The 22,677-nt window shown below is 36.9% G+C and overlaps 1 protein-coding gene across 1 annotated transcript in view; it reads right to left on the bottom strand.

Annotated features, from left to right (window-relative positions):
* Positions 1 to 22,677, bottom strand: part of Uba6 (ubiquitin like modifier activating enzyme 6) — a 62,536-nt gene that overhangs the window by 5,454 nt on the left and 34,405 nt on the right. The window contains exons 20-32 of the mRNA XM_028786802.1: positions 22,048 to 22,153; positions 19,909 to 19,998; positions 19,743 to 19,823; positions 18,668 to 18,796; positions 15,517 to 15,568; positions 15,365 to 15,428; positions 14,271 to 14,340; positions 13,052 to 13,123; positions 10,103 to 10,220; positions 8,407 to 8,600; positions 6,758 to 6,885; positions 5,583 to 5,670; positions 4,401 to 4,495 (exon numbers count right to left, since the gene is read on the bottom strand). Of these exons, the coding sequence (XP_028642635.1) occupies positions 4,401 to 4,495; positions 5,583 to 5,670; positions 6,758 to 6,885; positions 8,407 to 8,600; positions 10,103 to 10,220; positions 13,052 to 13,123; positions 14,271 to 14,340; positions 15,365 to 15,428; positions 15,517 to 15,568; positions 18,668 to 18,796; positions 19,743 to 19,823; positions 19,909 to 19,998; positions 22,048 to 22,153 (1,287 nt within the window). The remainder of the gene's footprint in view (positions 1 to 4,400; positions 4,496 to 5,582; positions 5,671 to 6,757; positions 6,886 to 8,406; positions 8,601 to 10,102; positions 10,221 to 13,051; positions 13,124 to 14,270; positions 14,341 to 15,364; positions 15,429 to 15,516; positions 15,569 to 18,667; positions 18,797 to 19,742; positions 19,824 to 19,908; positions 19,999 to 22,047; positions 22,154 to 22,677) is intronic.

The raw sequence follows: 22,677 nt of genomic DNA, 5'->3' as shown, positions 1-22,677 counted from the left end.
TCTTAAGTTCCCTAAATGATACTTAGGAGTCTTAATAAAAGCAATTATAAGACAAATTAATGCTTACTAATATAACCATTTTTAAGGTAAAGATGATTAAGATAATTATAGTGTACGTGATTAACTTCAACTGATAACCGAAAGTTTAGAGTCATGTTAAAGAAAACCACTGCACAGGTAGTATGTACGTTTTTACTCATGGCTATTTTGTGCCAGGTATTTGTCTAACTGCTTGAGATACAACAATGAAGAAGTCTAATAAAGATTTATGTAATGTGAAAGCCAGTATTGTAGTGTGAGGGGAAAAAATAATGACAGAAATAACAATACAGGCAAAATGTAGCTATTATATAATGGAAAGTGCTATGAGAAAAGAGAAAAAGGAGAGCTTGAGGAAGGTAAGTGTGTGCTGTGCAAGCACAAAGATGTGAGTCTGGTCCCTAGAAACCACATAAAAAAAGAGAAAAGTGGCAGCATTTGTAGTGTCAGTACTGGGGAGGAGGGGACAGGGTGTACAGGGACTGCTGGCCAGCCAGCTTAGGCAAGCCAGCAAGGCGCATCTATGTTAATTGAGAGACTTTGTTCCCTGAAGAAGGTGGAAAGTAGTTGAGGATGATGACTGACATCATTCACGGATCTTTCCTCACATTCATATGTGCAACCCTACACACTACAGTACACACCACACACCTCCATGTGTACATAGACACACAGACACATGAAAACAAGTTGGTTTTCTGAAAAGATAAACACAGTTGCCATACTCTTAGTCAAACTGACTCAGAGAAAGGGAGAAAAGACCCAAATTAATAAAATTTGGAGATGGAAGTGAGGCACTGCAACAGATAAAAATCATAAGGACATACCTTAAAAACTTATATTCCACTATGTTGGGAAATCCAAGATAAATGGATGAATTTCTAGGATGCATATGACCTACTAAAGTTAAACCAAAATGAGATAAAGATTTTAAATGGATCTATAATGAGCATCAAGACTGAAGTGGTAATAAAAAAAAAAGTCCAGAACCAGATTGGTCCACTGTAGAATTCTACCAGGCTCTGAAGGACTAATACCAATCCTTCTCAGATTATTCAATAAAATAGAGAAAAGAAAGAATGGTTCCAAAGTCACTTTGCAAAGCCACTCCTTCCCTGTCACCAAACCAGATAAAAACACACATACACAGACACACACAGACACACATGAAAGTTACCATTCAATCTCCTTTGAACATAGATGAAACTACAGAATACCCTAGAATACACAAAATCAAGGAAGTGAGACCTTTATGAAAACTTTAAAAAACACTGAAAAAGGAAATCAAAGATCTTTCAGAATTCAGAAAACCTCCTATGTCCAAGAATCAACTGTGAGCATGGCCACCCTGTCAAAAGTAACCTACAGGTTCAATGCGATCTTCATCAAAATCCAAAGACTATTTTTCAGAGAAACAGAAAAAAAAACACAAAACAATACTTTAAACTTCATATTGAAATACAAAAGACCCCAAAGAAAAAATAGTGGCAATATCACAATACTTGATTTGAAGTTATACCACAGAGGCGTCAAAATAAAAATGGCACAACAGCAGACATGTATATCAGAGGAAGAGAGTAGAGGAACCAGATATAAGCATCTATAGCCACATGACTTTTGACAAGGATGCCAAACACAAATTGTAGGAAAGATAACTTCTTCATAACAAACAGCTGCAGAAAGTGGATGAAGAATGGAACTAGATCCTATCTTTTTTCTTACAGAAAACATCAATGCTGTATGGAGCAAAGATGTTAAGGAAAGACCCAAAGCTCTGAAGCTGCTAGAGGAGAACATAGGCAAAGCACTACAGGCTAGAGGCACAGGCCAACACTAGGAATAGGACCTCACTAGCTCAGGAAACCACAACCACCATTGACAAATGTACTGCATGAAATTAAAAAGCTTCTGTACAACAGATAAAACTATTAATCTATTCAAGAGGCAATCTGTTTACAGAAAGGGAGAAAATACCAGCTATACATCTGATAAGAGATTAAAATCTAGAATACACAACTAAAAGAAACCAAGTAAGGTGGCAAACAACCCAATTTAAAAATTGGGTTATAGAACTAGACAGAGTTTTCCAGGAAATACAAATGTCTAAAACAAGTGTTCAACCATCAGCAAAATGTAATTTAAAAAGATTTCCAGATTCCATCTTATCCCAGTCAGAACTGCTATCAAGAATATAGATGGTAGCAAATGCTGGTAAGGTTGTAGGGAAAGGGGAACACTTCATCACTGTTGGTGGGAGTATAAACCAGTGCAGTCACTAGGAAATCAAAGTGGAGCTTTCTCAAAAAGCTACAGGTAGCACTACTGTAAGACTCAGCTCTATCGCTCCTGGACTTCCATGACTTTCTGTCCTGCTAGAGGAATGCTTGCCCAGCTACATTCACTGGCACTCAATCCACAGTGACTATCAAACAGGCAGCTTAGCTGTTCACTGATACATATACATGCAATGGTATGCTGTATGTTATTCTTCTGTAAACAAAATGCAATTATGAAATTTACAGAAAATGGATAGAACTGGAAAATATACTAAGTAAGGTAACCCAGACTCAAAACGACAAATGATGCATATCTTCTTTCATACTCAGAGCCTACCTTTAAACGTTTAGATTTGTGTTGAACATGTGCTGCCTGTAGAGGTCAGGAAGTTAGAAGGGGCTAGTTGGAGGGGGTGGAGGATGGGAGAGAAAGAGGCCTTGACAGAGAGTTGCTTTTCTTAACACGTGATAGAGAAGTAAACAGGAACTATTGGGAGTGTCAACGTTTAAGCAGGGACGTAATAAATGGATGTGTGGGGTTAACACTGAATCTAAGGAGCCATCAAATACTCATATGGATGCATTTTATTTTATAACCTAAGTATAAACTATGAGTTTAAAGGAATATACATGAGTGGATAATGCTGTTCCCAGCAGCTCTAAGCTATTTGAAATTTTATTATTATTTTGTATACTCATGTGTGTATGTGCTGTGTATGTGTAGAAGTTTCAGCCAAGGCAAATGTGTGTGAACACTGTCGAGCTTCTTTTATTTTTCTATGGGTTTGGGTTCTGAGGAATAAACTCAGGTTGCCACACTTGTGCGGCAATCACTTGAACCCATTAATCCATGCCATAGTTTATTAAACAAAAATCCTACCTTTTGTTTAAACTTCCTTATGAGATTTGCTCAGGGAGGCCTCAGAGGCCTCTAAAACAATGTCATTTCTCTTGACTGTCCTCCTGACCTACATAAGACCCTACTGCTGAAGATACCACCTACTTTGTCTAAAAGATAAAAGAATGAAGCTAGAACTGAGCTGGATGGATTCACAATGCTGGATGGACTGTATCATGTGGGAAGGTGCTACACAGACCACTAGGGGTTCAGCTGCGAAAACTGAACTGCCAGGCAAGATATGCCCGATGCCCAATGGTACAAAAGTGGTTTGGCTGTTATCGGGATAAACACCTGCATTCTGATTGATTTCAGGCCTCACCACACAAGAATTCATACTTCAAGCTTTAAACTTGATTGAAAATCTAAGGCTAGGGAAGAGGTAGGCCCTAGATACAAATGTCTCTGTGTAAAGCAATACCTACTACTGTTACTTTACTAACTGGATAGTGTCAAACCACTAAGTATTTACGTTTTGACTCACAGACATTCTGCCTTCAGCTTAGTCAGAAAGAACAACTTCTGTCCACAGTGAGCAACAGTGAATGGGGAAACTGCACGTGTGGAGATCAGGTGATGGCTGTGTGGCCAGCCCTCACTGGGACACCTGCACAGCTTTCTGTCCAGGCTCAGGGAACACTCTAGATGGGGTAGAGAGAACACAAAAGCTGGAGGATGGGAAAGTCTCATGTTATCTTGTGGACACAGCCGTTATTCTCATGAACTCAAGGCAAAAATGGCTGTACAAAACCAGCCATCAGTGTTCCATGGTTAATGAGGATGGTTCTTTGTTCACAACTGTATCCCCGATGCTTAGAATAAAGCTTGACACACAACAGGCATCTTTAGTTAAAAAAAAAAAAAGTAAATAAAAGCAGTATTTTGTACTCTTGTTCTGTATTTCAATTTTATAAATGTAGTTTTCTATGTTCTCAAGTAAGGCACGGGTCTACTTTTACTTAGTACACATTTGATCGGTCTGTAACAAATTTACAAAGGTGTAATCCTATGAGTCTCTTTGAGAGTTACACTGTTGGCCTTCCTCCTGCCATATTCAGTCTTTACTAATGGCATAAAGCAAGAATAATGCTTTTTATATAAATCCCAGGAACTTCTTTGCTTTTCAGTATGTATGAACTTTACATTTTGATTCTTATCACTCTTGTGCATGTATGTGAAATACTTACGTTAACTTTAGTCTTTTGGCATGACCTGGCATTACAGGGACATAAAGCATTTTGACTCCCTGCACCACCATTGTCGGCTCAATTCCATACTTCTCCTAAAAGTAAACACCCAAAGGAAACAATCAAAGCCTCATCCAAAGTTCATGTGTAAAAACGTTTTATATCTACCAAAACGAGGGCAGGCTTATATAAATACTATTCACACTTTTCAACAGCTTCACAGGTTAAAGACTATAGTGGTTATCTGTGCTTTCACTTCCCTCAGTTAACTAGAGCCTACAAATATTAACTGGAAAGTCTGAGAACTGAACAACGTATGCACATCCCCAGCATTGGAGGCGGCACCTAGGGCTAGGAGCATGTCAGCCACACGCTGTTCCACTAAGCCGCAGGCTCAGCCCTTAGAATAATCTACTCACATTGAACTGTATGCCACTCTAGGCAGTATGGGAAAGTCTGAAGCTCTTCTCTAACATGCACACCGCGTGAAGCAATTGTTGGTCCAGTACACTCACAGGTCCACCTACCTATTAGTTGCTTAAGGAGCTGTCTTTATTACTTGAATGACTTGTCTAGTGCTACTGTTTTAAGTAAGCTCTGTTTCAAAATACAGCACTTTCAATCTGTGAGTTGTGGCCCCTTGGGTGTCAAATGACCCTTTCAGAGGGGTCGCCTAAAACCATTGGAAACAGATATTTATATTACAGTTCATAACAGTAGCAAAATTACAGCTATGAAGTAGCAACGAGAATAATTTTATGGTTGGGGATCACCACAACACGAGGAACTGTACTAAAGGGTGGCAGCATTTCGAAGGCTGAAAACCACTGACTAAATGGAAGGCACATAGTACAACAACAATTCAGATGTGCCAAAGGGAAACCGAAAAAGGGAAATTTTTCTCCTTGGAAAGTAGAGAGCGCCAATGTCAGAGGGAGAAAACAAAATCAGAGGCTCAGGTAAAATAAGCTATACAGTATATATATAATATTCTTGTTATTCTCTTATCATGTCTTATTGTAAACAATACTACGTATGTACTTACAGGAGTAAACCTGATAAAGAATTCAGTATTATTATAGTTTCAACGACATACTCAGGTTCCCATGAATTAGCAGGCACATTATACAGAAATCACAGACTTCAAGGTACTAATTAATGAAGGAAATGAAAATATCCTACTTTGACAGCATTTATGAAATCTGAGAGGGTGAAATCTTCTTTTCCGTGTACAGTCCATCTGTCCCAAATTGTAAATGATATTCCATTTCTATTGTAGAAATATATCAAGGACACGAGCATTAAAATCTTTTCCCATTAGTAGTAATAAAACTTTTCCTACAGTCCATTATTTATTATTTGCTTAGAAATTCATGTTGTGGGGTGGGGTTTGCCATTTCTAAACAGTCAATACATACCGGTAACCACTTTTATCTGTGTTTCGTGTATTCTTTCGGTGACTCATTTCAAGTATGTATTGCAAAGTATCCTCCTTTTCTTTTTAGTACTTCTTTAGTTCCCAGAGTAATGAGTTTAGGATTATGTCACGCGTGCTTCTTACTAATGTCTGTGACTCTCCTTCATTCCCTCTGATCCCCTCCTTCCATTCATACAATTTTTTTTCATGTCTTACATATTATATAGGTATATAGCTATGTTATGGTGTTTCTTTCTGTGTGTATATGTCTATGCATGTTTATGTATATATCCCTTTTTTTTTTTAAGTAGTTGTAGGGGTTCCACGGTACAGATGTTCTAGTCATCAATAACTGAACATTTAGATTGCTCAAATCAATGCCTGTCATAAACATGCTACTATGATTATCTTGGCTTATATGTAATTTGGCATGTGTGCAAATGTATGTAAAAGTCAGAAACATAGGACCTCACTTTATTTTGTATGAATAATAGTATTTTGGGCTCTTGTAAGTAACATATGAGGATAATATAGATTAGCTCTTAGTGATGATACTTCTACTCACAATTCTAGCTGTGGCCAACCCAAAATGTCAAAAACAAAACCTCAAGGAATTGTTTCCTGCTGTAATAATGTGTGGAATTAGATTGTACGTTTCAGTCAGACAAGACTATAATCAGACAAGAACAGCTTTACACTTATCCAACTTAGGAACCAAGTATAATGCTAAGTGCTGTGACATACGAATGGCTCTGAGAATTCTTTGGCTAGTCTACTTGGAAATAACTTATCAACATAAGGTTTGACTGGGTCCTGAAATAGTAGGAAGGATTAATAAAGACAGAAGAAACAGAGATGAAACCTAGTATGTTTCCTTTTTAAGGGTAGAATACTTTTATCTCTTTCTTGTTATATTAGCAAAACAGACTTTCATACATACCTGATTTCAGTCCTTCTTACTTCAGATGTCTCTGTAAACACTATTATTGGAATGGCTAAATTAAGGAAACAGTTTTTGTAGGCGTCAAAGGGATAGCCTCCAGCTACCTTGATCATCTCCAAAGCAACCTAGAGAAGAGAAGGTGATCTGATTATTTGAAGAGTCCAAAACTACTTGGGAACTTAATTGGTCTTGCCGTTTTCCAAGGTGCAAGCATTTCTCTGTAAATAGTATGAACAGCTATATGATTGCAGCAATATACATTTCTTATTCAACTGATCTGTATATTTTTAGTACATTTTACATTTTTTTCATAATTATTTCACTAATTTACTATTATATTTTTAAATTCTAAGGAACATTCAATATAGTTTAAAAAGAACTTCAAACATGTTTTTCTTTCTTTAAAGTAAACTTTAGTTAAAACATGAAGTTACAAAAATATTCACACTCGATTGGTACAACATGAAGTTTTAATACAAGTAAGTAGCTTTGGTAAATACTAGAAAAATTGTAACTTACTATTTTATTCTTATAGTAGATAAAATTTAGTAGTATATTATTTGTTTTAATGTCATTTTAAAATTTTGTGCCCAAATATTTTTATCTGAATTTGAAAATGTTAGAGAAAATAAGTATCCAAATTCATTTTTCATGTTTTAGCTTTGCAAGTGGTTTTTGAAAGCATTTTAATATATATATATATTCTAAAACATGTAACAAAGTGATCCTTTCCTGGAAAATTCTGAGCCAGCCCATACGTTAACCAGTACTGACATCTAAAACAGCAACAATTTAATGATTTTTTTTACACATTCTATAATTCTCCATAAGTATGGCATTTTAATTGGAATTATATTAAATTTAAATATATGTTCATGTATGTTCAGCCTACTCCATAAATAAAATTAAAATAAAATTATTTCACCACGTAACCACCCTATTTTTAATGCAGATACCACAACACAAAACTAAAGCAATTCAAAACCAATCGATATAGGGATAAATAACGAACTCTTTAGGGTAACCAATAGAGTAGAGAGAGCATAATAAATGGTCATGATAATGACTCTCAAGTACTCACAATATTAAGAAGACCTACTTTGCATGGAGGCTAACAAGACTCCTGTGGAGTACTGGAGGGAAAAGTGACAGGAAGTTTGGGTGCTCCTCTGTTGCCCTCAGCTCTGTGCTTTGGGAGGATGGGGATGCCTCATCTTCTTTTCTGAGCCTGTCCTGCTGCCTCTCTCTGAGTGCTCAAAATCAAGTACTCTTCAGATTCCATAACTCACTCTGGGACCTCAGGATTTCTGCATGCTGAACTCAAAATCCAGGGGATCTTGAAGTGTCCCCTGGACTCCAGGTCCTGTTCCTCAGCTGGCTATTGGGGTGGGTCCATTCTTTCCACTGTCCCAAACCCAGAAGGGAAAGAAATGTCATTGGGACCACTGTCTGTAAGAACAACTATATCCTATTCTATTTTTATATGTAGGACCAAGATATATACCTTACTATATTTTTCAGAAATATCTTGAAAATTTAAATTAGAATATTCAACTTTTTATCCCTTTGTCTCTAAAATCTGAATGGCAAGCTAAGGTTGGTATAAAGCGGGAGAAACAAAAGCATTTTCAAAAGAATAAGCTTACCAAGCCAGAAACTGCAGCAGTAGACGTGGCTATGGCAGGTATGATTTTACCAGCTATACGTTTAGTTTTAAAACGGTCAGCTGGTTCAATGCTATACATTTTGGCTCGAAGGTTGGAAGCAGCTGTGATGAAATCTATGTGTCCATTACTGTCATCATCTTTTTCAAACGAAAGCACTGCCATCTGAAGGTCACCTGACCAGAGCAACCACACAATTTTCTCTAGTTAGTGGTAATAGTTTTATGAGGTAAAAAGCAATGTACAAAGTATATATTATGATTTTCAAAGAATAGGATTTCTAATAAGGAAATATACAAGTTACCAAGCTGAAGGATCCACCAAAAGCATTCCTCAGTTAATAAAGATATTCATCATAAAAATCTTTATGATTAATCACTTGAAAAATAACGAACAAGGCAACTGAAGTTAGAAATGAACATGAAAACAATGACTTTAATAACACTAAACTAGAAGTTAATGTATGAAAAAACAGTAAATAGAGAAATAAGAAAGGAATTTGCCACATTACTTGCTTCTAAATGAAGTGTAAAAGTAAATCTTTGGTACTACTCAAAATTAATCACATAAATATTACTTTGAAACATGTTCTCTCTGACAAGTAACAAAGTCATTTATGTATCTTTTTAAATACTTGTAAATCAGTGAATTCCAGTATCACTTTAAATACTATTAACAGTACACTTTTTTTCCTTGAAATTTTACTGGTTTAGACATGAATTCAAAGAATTTTGAGGAATCCTGACTTCTCCAACAAAAGATGGTAAGCATACAGAAGCAGATGAACAACTAGCTCTGCTTTTAAAGAATTAAAAGTTCAGCTTGAATACTGGTGTTTTTGGTATCAGTCTGTACTCCTAGTCAGCAACTGAGACAATTAGATGGCTCTGTAGGCAAAAGAACTTGTTCCACAGCATTAGAACCCAACTTTGGGGCCCCCAAATCTACCACACAAAAGCTGGACAGACACTGTGAGTGGAGCTGCAATCCCAGTACTTCTATGGAGAGATGGGAGGCAGAGACAGGATTCTTGGAAGTCTGTAGGCCAACTAGCCTGGCACATGCAACAGAAAACCAATGAAGAGCTTCTTTCTCAAGCAAGACGGGAGGCAGGACCAACACCCCAGTACCCAGGTTTACCATATGACTTCTGTGTGTGCCATGGCATGTGTAAGCCCACATGTTCATCTACATTTATTCTCATTCTCTCCCCCCCTCACAATATCTAAAAGACTTTCATGTAATTCTTTCTCCTAGAGAGCTATACGTAAAGTATGAGTAGGGAATACCCTGATTTCTATTGTGGGACAGGGCCTCACCATATAGCTCAGGAAGACTGTGCCTTCCTTGACCCCGATGATCCAGTATGCCTAACTAGGCTGAAACTTCTGCTCCTCAAAAACAAGCTATTTGCTTGTGATTTTAGACCTGGTCAAATCTAAAGCATAAAAACACTAAGAATTACAACATAAGAGTTAATATAATTTGGAGAATTAAATTTTACAAGTTGAAGGTAACGACATGAAGATAAAAATGATGAATTTAGTCAGTTATAGACAGAACCTTTATGATGACTCAATCAGCTCTTATGATTAAAAATGACTCCCCTGAACTTATCAATGTGGCTCTTTGGGAAAGTAGGTCTACCTTGTCCACAGTATTAAAAAGTCCCTCTTACTTTTGGTAGCTTTGTTAGAGGAAAGAGCCTTTTCTAGTTGGAAAACAGCATTCCTCTCATCCTCACTGGAAACAGGAACGTGGTCTGGTTTCCTTGCAGTTTCATCTGTTTGAACAACCTTTAAAGACGTGTGTACATGTTTATTACCGTTACCACGTTATTACTATTATCACACTTTACATCCAAGTTTGACTACTACTTATCTTATTTACTTACTTAATTAATCATAAGAGAAAATATTTGCTCAATGCCTCTGATCACTAATCATTACGATCTAATTTATCTCTTACTTAGTAATATTGATGTTTCGTTTACCATCTATTTCCATATACTGGCATGTTTATGTTATAGCCTGGGTCTCCACTTTGGTCACTGAGAGACCGCTAGGATTTCTCAAATAATTTATTCTTCTTATTGGAGTTTGAAAAATGTTTTTATTTTAAACTGAACAGCTTGTGTGATAGACATCTTAAAATTCCACACTTAAGTGAAGTTGATATTCAATAGTTTTGACTTTGACAAATCTACATTAGACTTAAACTGCACAGTTTGAAATAGCTGATTCATGCAGAAAAAAATGGAAATATTTACAAAATGTATAATATAACCTTTAAGTACTTGCTAATACCAACTACAGCTAGTGAAATATATACCACACCTGATTTATCTTTAAATTACTCAGTAGACAGTCCACCAGGTCAGTATATGTTTTCAAACCAACAATATCTCCATGATTGTTAAAGTACTTTTTATTTTAAAAATTTACCAAATTATGTTCTGAGATATTAAACATCACAAACATTTATAATGTACTAAGGAATCAATAAAATAGAAACTTCTCCCTGCCATTATGCTGAATATTCTGGCTGTCACATCTAGAACTACAAGAACATGTTGGCCTTAAACCTTTAGTGCGAGGTATCTTTTTTTTATTGGATATTTTATTTACATTTCAGATGTAATCCCCTTTCCCCACCCCCACCCCACTGAGGAACCCCCATCCCATCCCCCCCACCCACCCACCCCCGCTTCTATGAGGATATGCCCGAACCCTCCCTCCCACTACCACCTTCCCCACCCATGATTTACCCCACACTGGGGCGTCCAGCCTTCACTGGACCAAGGACTTCCTCACCCATCTATGCCTGACACTGTCATCCTCCCCTACGTATACAGCTGGAGCCATGGGTCCCTGGTTGTTTAAGACTCTGGGAGCTCTGGTTGGTTGGTAATGTTGCTCTCCCCATGAGGGCTGCAAACCCTTTGAGCAATTTCAGCCTTCTAACTCCTCCATTGGAAACCCCATGATCAGCTCAATGGTTAGCTGTGAGCATTTGCCTCTGTATATTTCAGGCTCTGGCAGACCTCTAAGGAGACAGCTATATCAGGCTCCTGTCAGCATGCACTTCCTAGCATCCACATCAGCATCTACCTTTGGTGACTGCTCAAGGGACGGATACCCAGGTGGAGTAGTCTCCGGATGGCCCCTCCTTCAGTTTCTGTCTCATGCTTTGTCTCCATATTTGCTCCCATGAGTATTTTGTTACTCTTTCTAAGAAGGACCAAAGCATCCACACTCTGGTCTTCCTTGTTTATGAGCTTCATGTGGTCTGTGAGATGGATCTTGAATATTGCAAGCTTTTGGGCTAATATCCACTTATGAGTGAGTGCATACCATGTGTGTTCTTTTGTGATTGGGTTACCTTACTCAGGATGATATTTTCTAGTTACATCCATTTGCCTAAGAATTTCTTGAATTCATTGTTTTTAATAGCTGAGTGCGAGCTATCTTAAGGAGTTGTAAAACAGTCTATATTAAAACTTTATACTGCTCAGGGAAACCTATTAGCCCTGTACTGACATACCAGCAGATGCAATGCAAGCCGGAAAACATACTAGAGCATGTTTCCTGGTCTTTAGTTTAGCTTTGCCAAAGACAAATATGGGCTGGAAACTTTTCTTACAGAAGTGACACCGCTTTGTCCTTAATTTACTATCATATTATTTATAGGTCGCATGTCATAAATATTTTATTCAGAAAACTCATCCTCTTATGTAAAAATCCACTGGCTATAAAGATCCCTTTCTATGAAATAAAGATGTGGGATGCCTACACATATATCATCTCCTTGAGGAAGGTTATCTCATGGTTATTTTTTAGAGTATATAAAAGAATAGTATATTGTAAGTCTAGAAAAAAGAAAAATACTTTATGTACACAAAATTTATTTTTTTCTCTTTAAATTTGCCTATTTTCACCTGCCTATTTTTTCAGGTTCTGATGCTTTCTAAGGTATTTTCTGGGCATAACTATTAGACCAATTTTCCATCTATTTGGCAGCACAAACAAGTGTCACAATGGTACCAAAGCTCCATGTGCTTGAATGCTATGGCAATCTACAGTAGAACACATTACACGTACTAGCATTGTATGAATCCTCAGTGAGATCTTGAAATTTTATATCACTTAATTGACTTTTCTATTCTGCTCTTAATTACTGTATACTGATTCTATCTTCAGCTTCCTACCTTCATCCTAAACTGTTAAACTTATTTCACCGAAGAAACTAGTCTTTCCACAGCTCCTTTTAATTTCAAATCTTGAGAACTTCTGTCAGTGCTACACGGATGTATACGGAGAAGCCCATTCCATGTCATCTGTCTTATTAGTCCTCTTCTGCCTGTGTTCTGGAAATACCTAACCGGATCGCTGCTATTCTTCCTTTCCCACCACTCACTGTAAGGGCAGGCTTCTGTGATTAAGGCTCCAGTGACAGGCCAGCTAGAGCAGGCTTTGGTGCATCTCTTTCTATAGCCTATTTCAATTCTGGAATAAAATACCCCTAAGGACAAAAACTGTTTATACTGGGATTCTTCAGGCTGAGAATGGGATTTTTTATAAGTAGCAGTTTAATAACCACTAGCTATGTGAATAGACTTCTAACTTACCTTGTTGGAAGGCTTGAATTCCTGAACTTTAACTTCTGAAAGAATGTCCATGAGGCTATCCACTGATAAGTCCTGTTTCATAAAAGAAGTTAATTTTATAAACACATTTCTTTGAACTCTGAATCTCTAAAGTTAACTCTACTTTTAAAAAGGTCCCTTTATAACATCAACTATTTGTAACTTTTAGTAATAAAGTTACCTATTTATTACTATTAATTAGTAACCTAATTAAACAACATATCCTAGATCTTTATATGATATTGTTATTTCCAAGAAAGATTCATCTCTAACAGGCACATCTATGCTAATTACAAATCCAGATTTGGGGCATATGTCTCTAATCCCAACAGTTAAGAGGCTGAAACGGATGAATCATGAGTTTGAAGCTACTCTTGTTGGGTTTATATATCTACTTAGTAAAACCCTATATTAAAAAAGAAAACAAAAAACTAAGACCTTTTTCTTTTTATATTTCTCTAATCAGTTTACTTGAAAGTAGAATTTACTTAACTCTAATATGCAGTTAAGGAGAGAGCTAAGCTATGTACATGTGCTGTCTCTCAATACTGTATGGAGCTTGCTGGGTATTATTACTCAAAAGATGATGTCTCACAGAAGGAGCATGACGCTAAGGGCACGGAAATCAAAGCAGGACAACACTTTCAGACTTCTGCAAATCCATGAAAGTTAACATTAAAGGAGAAAAATTATGTAAAGAGAATCTATCCCTATGAAGCATTTTTAAATTACTATGAACTGGTTCATTTTTTGACTCTAATTAACTAGGATAACAGAAAAAGGTAAAAAAGCTATAAATATTTTCATTACTTCAGTATGATTGCTTTCACAAATATTAATTCAACATTTAAATTCAGAAGAAAAATTAGTGTTCTATTTACCAGCACTGTAATGACTAGACAGGACAGGAACACAACAAAATAAAATATTTTTCTTTCTTAATTCAAAAAAAAAAAGACTTTAGGTGGGCAGGAAGGTGCATGCCTATAACCTCAGCGTTTAGGAGATAAGAGCAGGGAGATCTGGAGCTCAGGGCAAGTTCTAGTTCATGGCTCAAAATGTGTGAGCCCATGTCCCAAACAAACAAACAAACAAACAGATGAGACTGAATGATTCTGATGCTCTAAACACAAGTTTTGATGTCACCAACTAAATCAACTCTGGTTTTGAATCACTTGCTGGAGCCTGGACAGTATCTTACCTTTTCTGAAAAAGGAATGCAATATACTGTAGCATATAGTTTTGCAGCACTCTGAAGAAAACTGAGGTGCCTTTTGAAATGAAAATAAAAAATAAAGCGGTTTGAATGGCAGTTTTAAAGAAGATATTTAAGTCAGTAGGGAAGAAATACAGCTTTCATATTAACACTTAAGAACTACATTCAAATTCTATTTTGCAGAATTAATTTTTACCCCCTTTAGAGTTAAGACAACAAAGTTCTTGTCTAGACTAAAACAACACAGAAGGAAATACCAAATGTCCTTCTGATACAAAAACACATGTTAAAATACTATGTTCAAGTAGTTACCAGGAATACTGTGATGTGCAGCACTATTAGAATACTTGGAGAATACTTGGCAAAAGTAAGTGTCTTTTAAGTTTTTTATGGAGTAGATATTACAAACGATAAATTTATTTAGCACATAAATAAACTCATGCACATCTGTGTAGGAAGGAAGTGGCCGGCTCTGCTTACTAGAATGACTTGCTAACTTTTGGATTAAGAGACTTAAATTATTCCCAGGAACTAAACCATCAACCAAAGAGTACACATGGAAGGACCCATGGTTCCAGCCACATAGGTAGCAGAGAATGGCCTTCTTGGACATCAATGGGAGGAAAGGCCCTTGGTCCTGTGAAGGCTCGATGTCCCAGTGTAGGGGAATGCGAGCGTGGGGAGGTGGGAGTGGGTGGATGGGATGGGGGAAGGGAGGATGGGAGATTTCCGGATGGGGAAACCGGGAAAGGGGATAACATTTGAAATGTAAACAAATAAAATATTCAATTAAAAAAAAAGAAATTGTGAAAAGATTCTTACATTGTGTACACATAAGAAATTCTAAAAAAAAAAAAAAAGAAAAAAGAAAAAAGAAATTAAGTGATTGCTGAATGTACTAGAATTAAATAGTAGGATTTAATTAAAAATGCTTAATTTTAAGAACTGTTTTGTAGCTGTACTTTTAAACATTTTATATTAAAATATAAAACAAAAAAGAGACTTAAATTATTTAACACTGAAGATCCTGCATTATGTAACTAAAAATATTTACAGTAAAAGTATACACATATACTTACAAAGGTTCATTTAAATCAAATTTTATTGGCGAAGGCGGCCTTTTTGGTGATTGCCAAAATAAACCTAGTAAAATGATAAAATATTGTTTCCAATAAATATAGGTCACATCCAGTATTTTATATTACAATCTCTTTTCAATGGTTATACTCACTGCCATCTTTTAATCGTGTGTCAAGAGGAAAACAATGAAGAAGCTGCAAAGCCTAAAAGAGAGAAAAAGAATGAAAAAAAAAATCCCTATTTGTTATCTGAAGAAAAACAGCCTTGAAATTAAAACAAAACAAAACAAAACAAAAAAACCCTGCCTCTGTACATACTTGCTTAGGCATCACAAATCAAAACAAAGTCTAAAAGCTGCACAGTGGGGACCTGTAGTCAGCCATGAATCCATTCATGCCTCTTCCTGTCCTGCACACATCACTATAGTCCTTTTAGAATTACTTCATGCCTTTCTTACAATATCTTATACACCACTTTGTATCTAAGAGCTAGCTAATCATTACAACAAATATAAAAACAAATACAAATGTGGCATTTAGCATTTCAAAATTATATGCTTAAGATGTGCTTGGAAGAGGGTAGGAATATGAAACATCTGTAAACTGAAAATGCTTCAACGAAGGTGAAGGGTAAAAAATGGTGGCTATGGACGGACAATTTTATTTTCATGGTTCCTTTTTTCAATAATAATAATAATAATAATTATAAATCAACCAAAACAAGGCTGGTGCTCAGTGGTAAAGCTACTTGCTGCCAAGCATAAGAACCCAAGTTTGATCCCTAGGGCCCTAGGGTCCCCACCACCCTGCATGGTGGAAGGCAATGACTGCTGTTGTTTGCCTTTTGACTTCTACAGGAGCACTGTGGCCATGAACATACTCTATTCCTCTACAAAACAAATCACTGAAAGTGTAACAATAAAAATAAAACACCAACATTAAAAAAAAAAAACCCACAATCACAGAAGATGATTCAGAAGAAACTTCTTTAAAAGAAACAAAGAGAGTGCTGATTGTAAGCCCTTGAGGGTTTAGAGAGGTGGGCCCTGCTCTGCAGACAAAAACCCAAGATCAGGCCAAAGAATCTCTCCAATCCCAGGCCACCCTGAAAATCTTTCCCACGGCACCCCCACAGAACCCTATAAGTCTGCGTCCTACTTTCTTTGCTGCTTCTCCCCTGAGCAGAGTCAGTCACCCTCTTGTGTCTTTCCCAATAAATCTTTTACATGTGGTTTGTTGTACAGTGTGACTTTGTGGTATTTCTTGGTACCAAACTGCCAGGATACTCTCCCCTCAGAACTGTTAACACACTGATTAATTACTATTAAAACAGGTGAAATATTAAGGAAAGGAGTACTATTTTTTGAGAAGTGAACTTAGCACATTTCTCTAAAAAGCGAACCATATAGGAAATAAAAACACAAGTACACCCTCACAGACGTTTTCTCTTAAGGATAACCTAAGGTAAGGGCCTAAGTGTAAATGGGAGAGAAGCAGCAAAGAACTGAGCAGAAGGCAGGCTTTATATAGTTTCTTGGGGAGGTGGGGCTTTCTACGGTGGCCTGGTATTGGTGGGACTTTAGTGTGATCTTGCAACAAGTTTAGGGATTGGTGGGATTCTGTGGTCAGACTCTGGGTCAAACTCAGGGATCGGTGGGATTTAGTACTCAGAGACTGGTGGGATTTTTGTGGCCTGACCTTAGAGCAAACTCAGGGATTGGTGGGATTTAGTACTCAGAGACTGGTAGGATTTTTGTGGCCTCATCTTAGAGCAAACTCAGGGATTGGTGGAATTCTTCTTCTTGGCCCTGGTCTTGGGGTCGAGTCAGGAGCAGGGTGTTTTTCCTCTGCTCTGATATTAGGTCAGGGCCAGGGTCAGGGTGTTCATTCTTTGGTCCTTTTGCCCTACCCTGAGGGAAGGATTAAAAAAGTATAGGATACAGTCTGTTATGTGACTGTAAGAATAACAGATATCATCCTTAGTGAGGTAACCCATTCACAAAAGAACACACAAGGTATGCACTCACTGATAAGTGGATATTAACCCAAAAGCTCAGAATACCCAAGATACAACTCACAGACCACATGAAGCTCAAGAAGAAGAAAGACGAAAGTGTGGGTGCTCCGGTCCTTCTTAGAAGGGGGAACAAAATACCCATGGGAGATAATACGAAGACAAAAGTGTGGAGCAGAGACTGAAGTAAAGGCCATCCAGAGACTGCCCCACCTGGGGATCCATCCCATATACAGTCCCCAAACCCAGACACTATTATGGATGCCAAGAAGTTCTTCCTGACAGCAGCCTGATACAGCTGTCTCCTGAGAGGCTCTGCCAGAGCTCAAAGCCAATCATTGGACTGAGCACAGGGTCCCCAATGAAGGAGTTAGAGAAAGAACTGAAAGAGCTGAAGGGGTTTGCAACCCCATAGGAAGAACAACAATATCAGCCAACCAGACCCCCCTCCCCAAGAGCTCCAAAGGTTACCAACCAAAGTGTACACACGGATGGACCCATGGCTCCAGTCACATATGTAGCAGAGGACGGACTTGTCAGACATCAATGAGAAGAGAGGCCCTTGGTCCTATGAAGGTGGGATGCCCCAGTACAGGGGAATGTGAGGGCAGGGAGACAGGAGTGGGTGGGCGAACAGTCTCATAGAAGCAGGGGGGAAGAGTGATGGGACGGGGGTTTCAGGGATGGGGGGAGGGGAGGACTGAGAAAGGGTAACATTTGAAATGTAAATAAAGAAAATATCAAAAAAAAAAAAAAAAGAGTAACAGCTAGTTTATGAGTATGTGCCTTGGCCTATTCTCAATGCTGTCTATGGATTGGTTTATGTGATGCCCACTGTGTTCTACATGTCTTAATCATTTTAGATTTTCAGTGGAAGAAAAAAAACATAAAATGTATTCATGAGTTATGGCTAGAAAAGGCAAAATCTGAACAAAAATTCCATCTGAATTATCAGTCTCTTGTTTCTGTTCCGAACAAACTTCTTTAGACTACAGAATTAATGCATTCCATACGACCTAGAGACAAAAGCTACCCAAAACCCAACTTAGCACATAGGGCCAGTTCAGTGCATAGCTGACAAGTCAAGCCAGTAAGTGCAAGCTCAATGTTTTAACTAGTAACATTCAGAGAGAAATCTGTCATATGCCTAGGCTTTACTCTCAGTTAATGTACTATTTCTAAAAGGCTAGGTGAAGGAAGAAAACAAATATTTTAAGTCAGGGACATTAGTAATACAATGAATGAGCCGAGGACAGACCTTCATTAAATCTCTCAGAATGTATACTTACCTTATGGTTAAAGTACTTTTCAAACTTTAGTCTTGCTAATTCTACACACTGGGACCAGATTCTAGGTCTTCTGCTAAGTAGCTTAATAACTTGAAAACAGCCTTCTAAACTCTGTCCATTTTGTATTTTCTAGAATACGAGGAAAACAAAAAAATAAAATAAAATACTTGATTACAAGCACAAACACATTCCAAAAGGAAGAACCAAAGTGACTAACGGACTTAGTATTTTAATTCTTTTTTTTTCCTGCTTAATCACTGCTCTTTCATTTTTTCTTTCATTAAATTATAAGAGGAATATGAGGAGATAATAACTGAAATTTTAGACTGAGTTTTTATCTTTTTTTCAAAATTTATTTTACGCAGATTGGTGTTTTGCCTATGTTATATGTATCTCTGTGTGAGGGTGTCAGATTCCCTGGTACTGGAGTCGCAGACAGCTGTGAGCTGCCATGTGGGTGCTGGCAACTGAACCTGGGTCCTCTGGAAGAGCATCCAGTGCTCCTAACTGCTCAGCCATTTCCAATTCGCAGATGTGAAGTTAAGACATATTTTCATATGTTTTCCTAAGTGTAAGATACTAAGTATCAAAGAGGTCCTTAGTATATGGAGATCTAGGAGTAATAGTTAATAAAAAGTTGACCTTTTTAGTTGTATATTATTAAATGTAAAGCATTATCTTTGAAGTTGGCCTTATGAGAGTAGTAAGATTACTACTGTCCACTCATGATTATTCTTACTTGAATTGACCTTAACTTTTTCCCCAAAGAATTTACCAAACCCTCTGACTATCTATTGCTATTTTATAATTATTACTACATCCTCATTTGGTTGAACCACAAAGTCTAATGTTTGAAGGTCAGTGACAATTTATAGAGTTCAATTAAGCTAAAACAACACAACACAAAACAGGCTATTTATGACTTAATTTCAAGAATCCCAGTAGAACATTTCACTATGATCAAGTTTTTATACACTCCCTATTTCTACAGTAAGGTTTTATTATTTTTAGGTAACTGGAAAATAAGATTATACTGACGTAAGTATCAGGTCTGCAGTAAAATGCATTCTTTTACCTGTAAGACATCTTCTGCAGAAGGATAGGCTTGCCAAAATTTGTTAAACAATGAAGGCTTGTGGGAGAAGGAACTTTCAAACTGTAAAGGGGAAAACAGTTTCAGGTATGTTTAGTAGCTGTAACACTGCCTTTCTAATTCAGAGAGGAAGTAAGGAAAGCTGTACCTTGTCTCTTGCCCACTGGATAGTATGTTCGACAGCTGCTGGGAAAGACTTGAGAGTGCAAAACGGTATTTCCTCTTCTGGGGGGTCTCGCTGTTGAAAAATAAAAAGCAAAACCAAATATTGGGCTAAACTGTGAGTGTGATTAGACCAGTTATACACTTTCATATCTGTCATCTTAGGTAACAAATCAAAACCTAATTTCTTGGACATTTAACCTGTTGAAAGTCATATCAAAACACAAATCTCCTCATTATCATTGTGTACTTTTGTGGAGTAGCAGAATGTCCTAATGGCAGATCACAATACATTATTAAGCTTTTTTCTAGAAAAATTCAGGTGACATGTAAAATTTTATAAGACTACTTCTAACTTAGAAAAGTGATTAGGAATTCTTAATATATAAGTTCTCAGTGTTCCCAAAGATTCTACATAAAGTAAAAAATTTGGGGACAGGACTCTTTAGTAGCTTACTAGAAAATATATGCATTAGATGGGAATAATTAATGTCTTCCTAGTGGCAGTACCACGGAAGATTTCCTTGTCAATTAGAAGGTTTGTGTACAGCCTCAGCTTACTAGTTTACTCAGTCAAAAATGACTCAATTTATGCCTTTTTACTGAAAGACATCTCTAATTTGCTGATTTATGAGCAAATAACTCTTTATAATTCAATGAAAAGCACTGTAAGAATATTAAATTATGTTTTACAGGAGTTTGAAATAACAAATAGGAGGAAGTTCAGCAAATGTAATAGAATAAAAGGCTCCTCTACTGTGAACTCTTCCCATGGCAGCATGAGTATGATTCCCCTATTTAATACTCTAATTAAACCTCAGTTTAATCTACTATATTATTGTCACTACATATATTAGTCAGTGAATTTCATGAAAAAAAATGGGAAGACAGCGAACATTAAGAATTTAAAAATTCTACTAAACCAAACATATCCTATAAGTCAAGGGACACAGATACTTATAAAAATTATATACTGTAATTATTCTACTTGAACTGTTCAATTTCAAATTATAAAACCTACAATTATTTCTTGGACCCACAGTTTCAACTTTAGCAATATTATAAAATCATTTATGGGATAAAATGTTACATTTTAGTATCTATTTTAAAAAAATACACACACACTCTTCCTAGAACCACTGAAGAATAATTTTTTTTACGGGCAGTTTCTGGGTAAATTTCCAACTTTATATTTTTACTAGGTTTCACAAATATTTCTAATAATGCATGCTAGGGGCATAAATTCTTAATGAGGACAAACATTTAAGATATACCTAGTCTTACGGCATCTTGATATGCCAAGACTGGTTGCTATCTGGGGGTGGGGGGTTTCTCCTCTTTCTTGAGGAGAAGGGAGGAGGAGTGCGCATGGGGCGGGTAAGAGGGAAGGACTGGACGGGGAGGGAACAATGTCACCAGGATATGAAGTAAATAAATACAAAGATTAAAAAAATAAGTACACATTTATTATATTTGTGTTTCTCATTATCTTATATGCCAGCTAATATCTAACAGAATAAAACCAAAAGATCAGAAAACGGATATGATTTCAAGTCTCTGGTGACAGTTCTATTTTCAGTCAAAAAGTTTAATTGCTTTTAAAAGCTATTTTCAACTCTATGGTAGTTAGAAACTTAAACTCTTTTTTTTTTTTTTGGTGATTTCTAAAAATTATATTTAGGGGCAGAGGAGATGTATAATGCTAGTTATGTAAGCCTGAGGAACTAAGTGTGTTCTCAAGCACCCATGTAAAAGCTGGGTGAGGAGGTATGACATGTAATCCCAGCACTAGAGAGACAGGCTGAGATCCCTGGCACTTGCTAGCCAGTCAGTTCAGTTAAATCTGTATTTCCAGGGCTCAGTGAGAGACCCTGTCAGGAAAAAATCAGAGAGTACAACAGAGGAGGACTCTGGACATTTAACTCTGGCCACTACACCTATATAGTGTTCCCACTATGTGAACACACACTTAAACATCTATGTTCAACATGCTTAAACATGCAGATGCACATATGTATCAACCTGTCAGAGCTAAAACCAAGATTGATAAAGCTAAGTCAAATTTATTGGTTCTTCCATGAAAACAAAAATTATGATATAAAAAGAAGAGATTTACTCAACTTACGTGACTATTATAAGATTCAGTCAGTTGAGGTACAATAATTTCAGTATGTCCCTTGGTGCCCATTGTTCCAGAATCTAAGAGAGGCCGTAGATTTGATAAACAGCGACTATTTGGAGACAAAGTATGTAAGGAAAAACAAAACAAAGCAAAACACAAAAGTGATCAGTGACCGTAAACAGAGGACAGCTTACTGTTATCTACTTAATATTCGACACGCTCATCATTTTTGTATGCAGCATTACCGTGAGCAGGACGTGACCCATGCAACAGGTTTACTAAGGTTTTCTCCTTAGCCCTATCACACATATAAAATGCAAAACCTAGTAATTTGTTTCTTCCTACTTTCTACCTGAATTAAAATCTCGCGTTTTTTAAACTTCTATTTCTTCCTTAAATTAACCACATTAATCTTGCTTCACTTACTTTCTATTTATTACTCGACTACTTCCTGCCTGTAACTTCTGCCATACCATGTCTTCCCAACTGGTCTTTACCCCAAGCAGTATTTACTAAGTACTATCATTAGTCATGTTTTACCCATTTTAGTATCTTAGGATTTGTGTGTGTGTGTAACACCCCTCCAACACACACACACACACACACACACACACACACACACACACACACACA

The sequence above is a fragment of the Grammomys surdaster genome, unplaced genomic scaffold (genome assembly GCF_004785775.1).
Source record: "Grammomys surdaster isolate TR1022 unplaced genomic scaffold, NIH_TR_1.0 125581, whole genome shotgun sequence".
Classification (NCBI taxonomy): Eukaryota; Metazoa; Chordata; class Mammalia; order Rodentia; family Muridae; genus Grammomys; species Grammomys surdaster.
The sequence above is the reverse complement of the archived record's forward strand: the minus strand, read 5'-3'. Positions and strand labels throughout refer to the sequence as shown.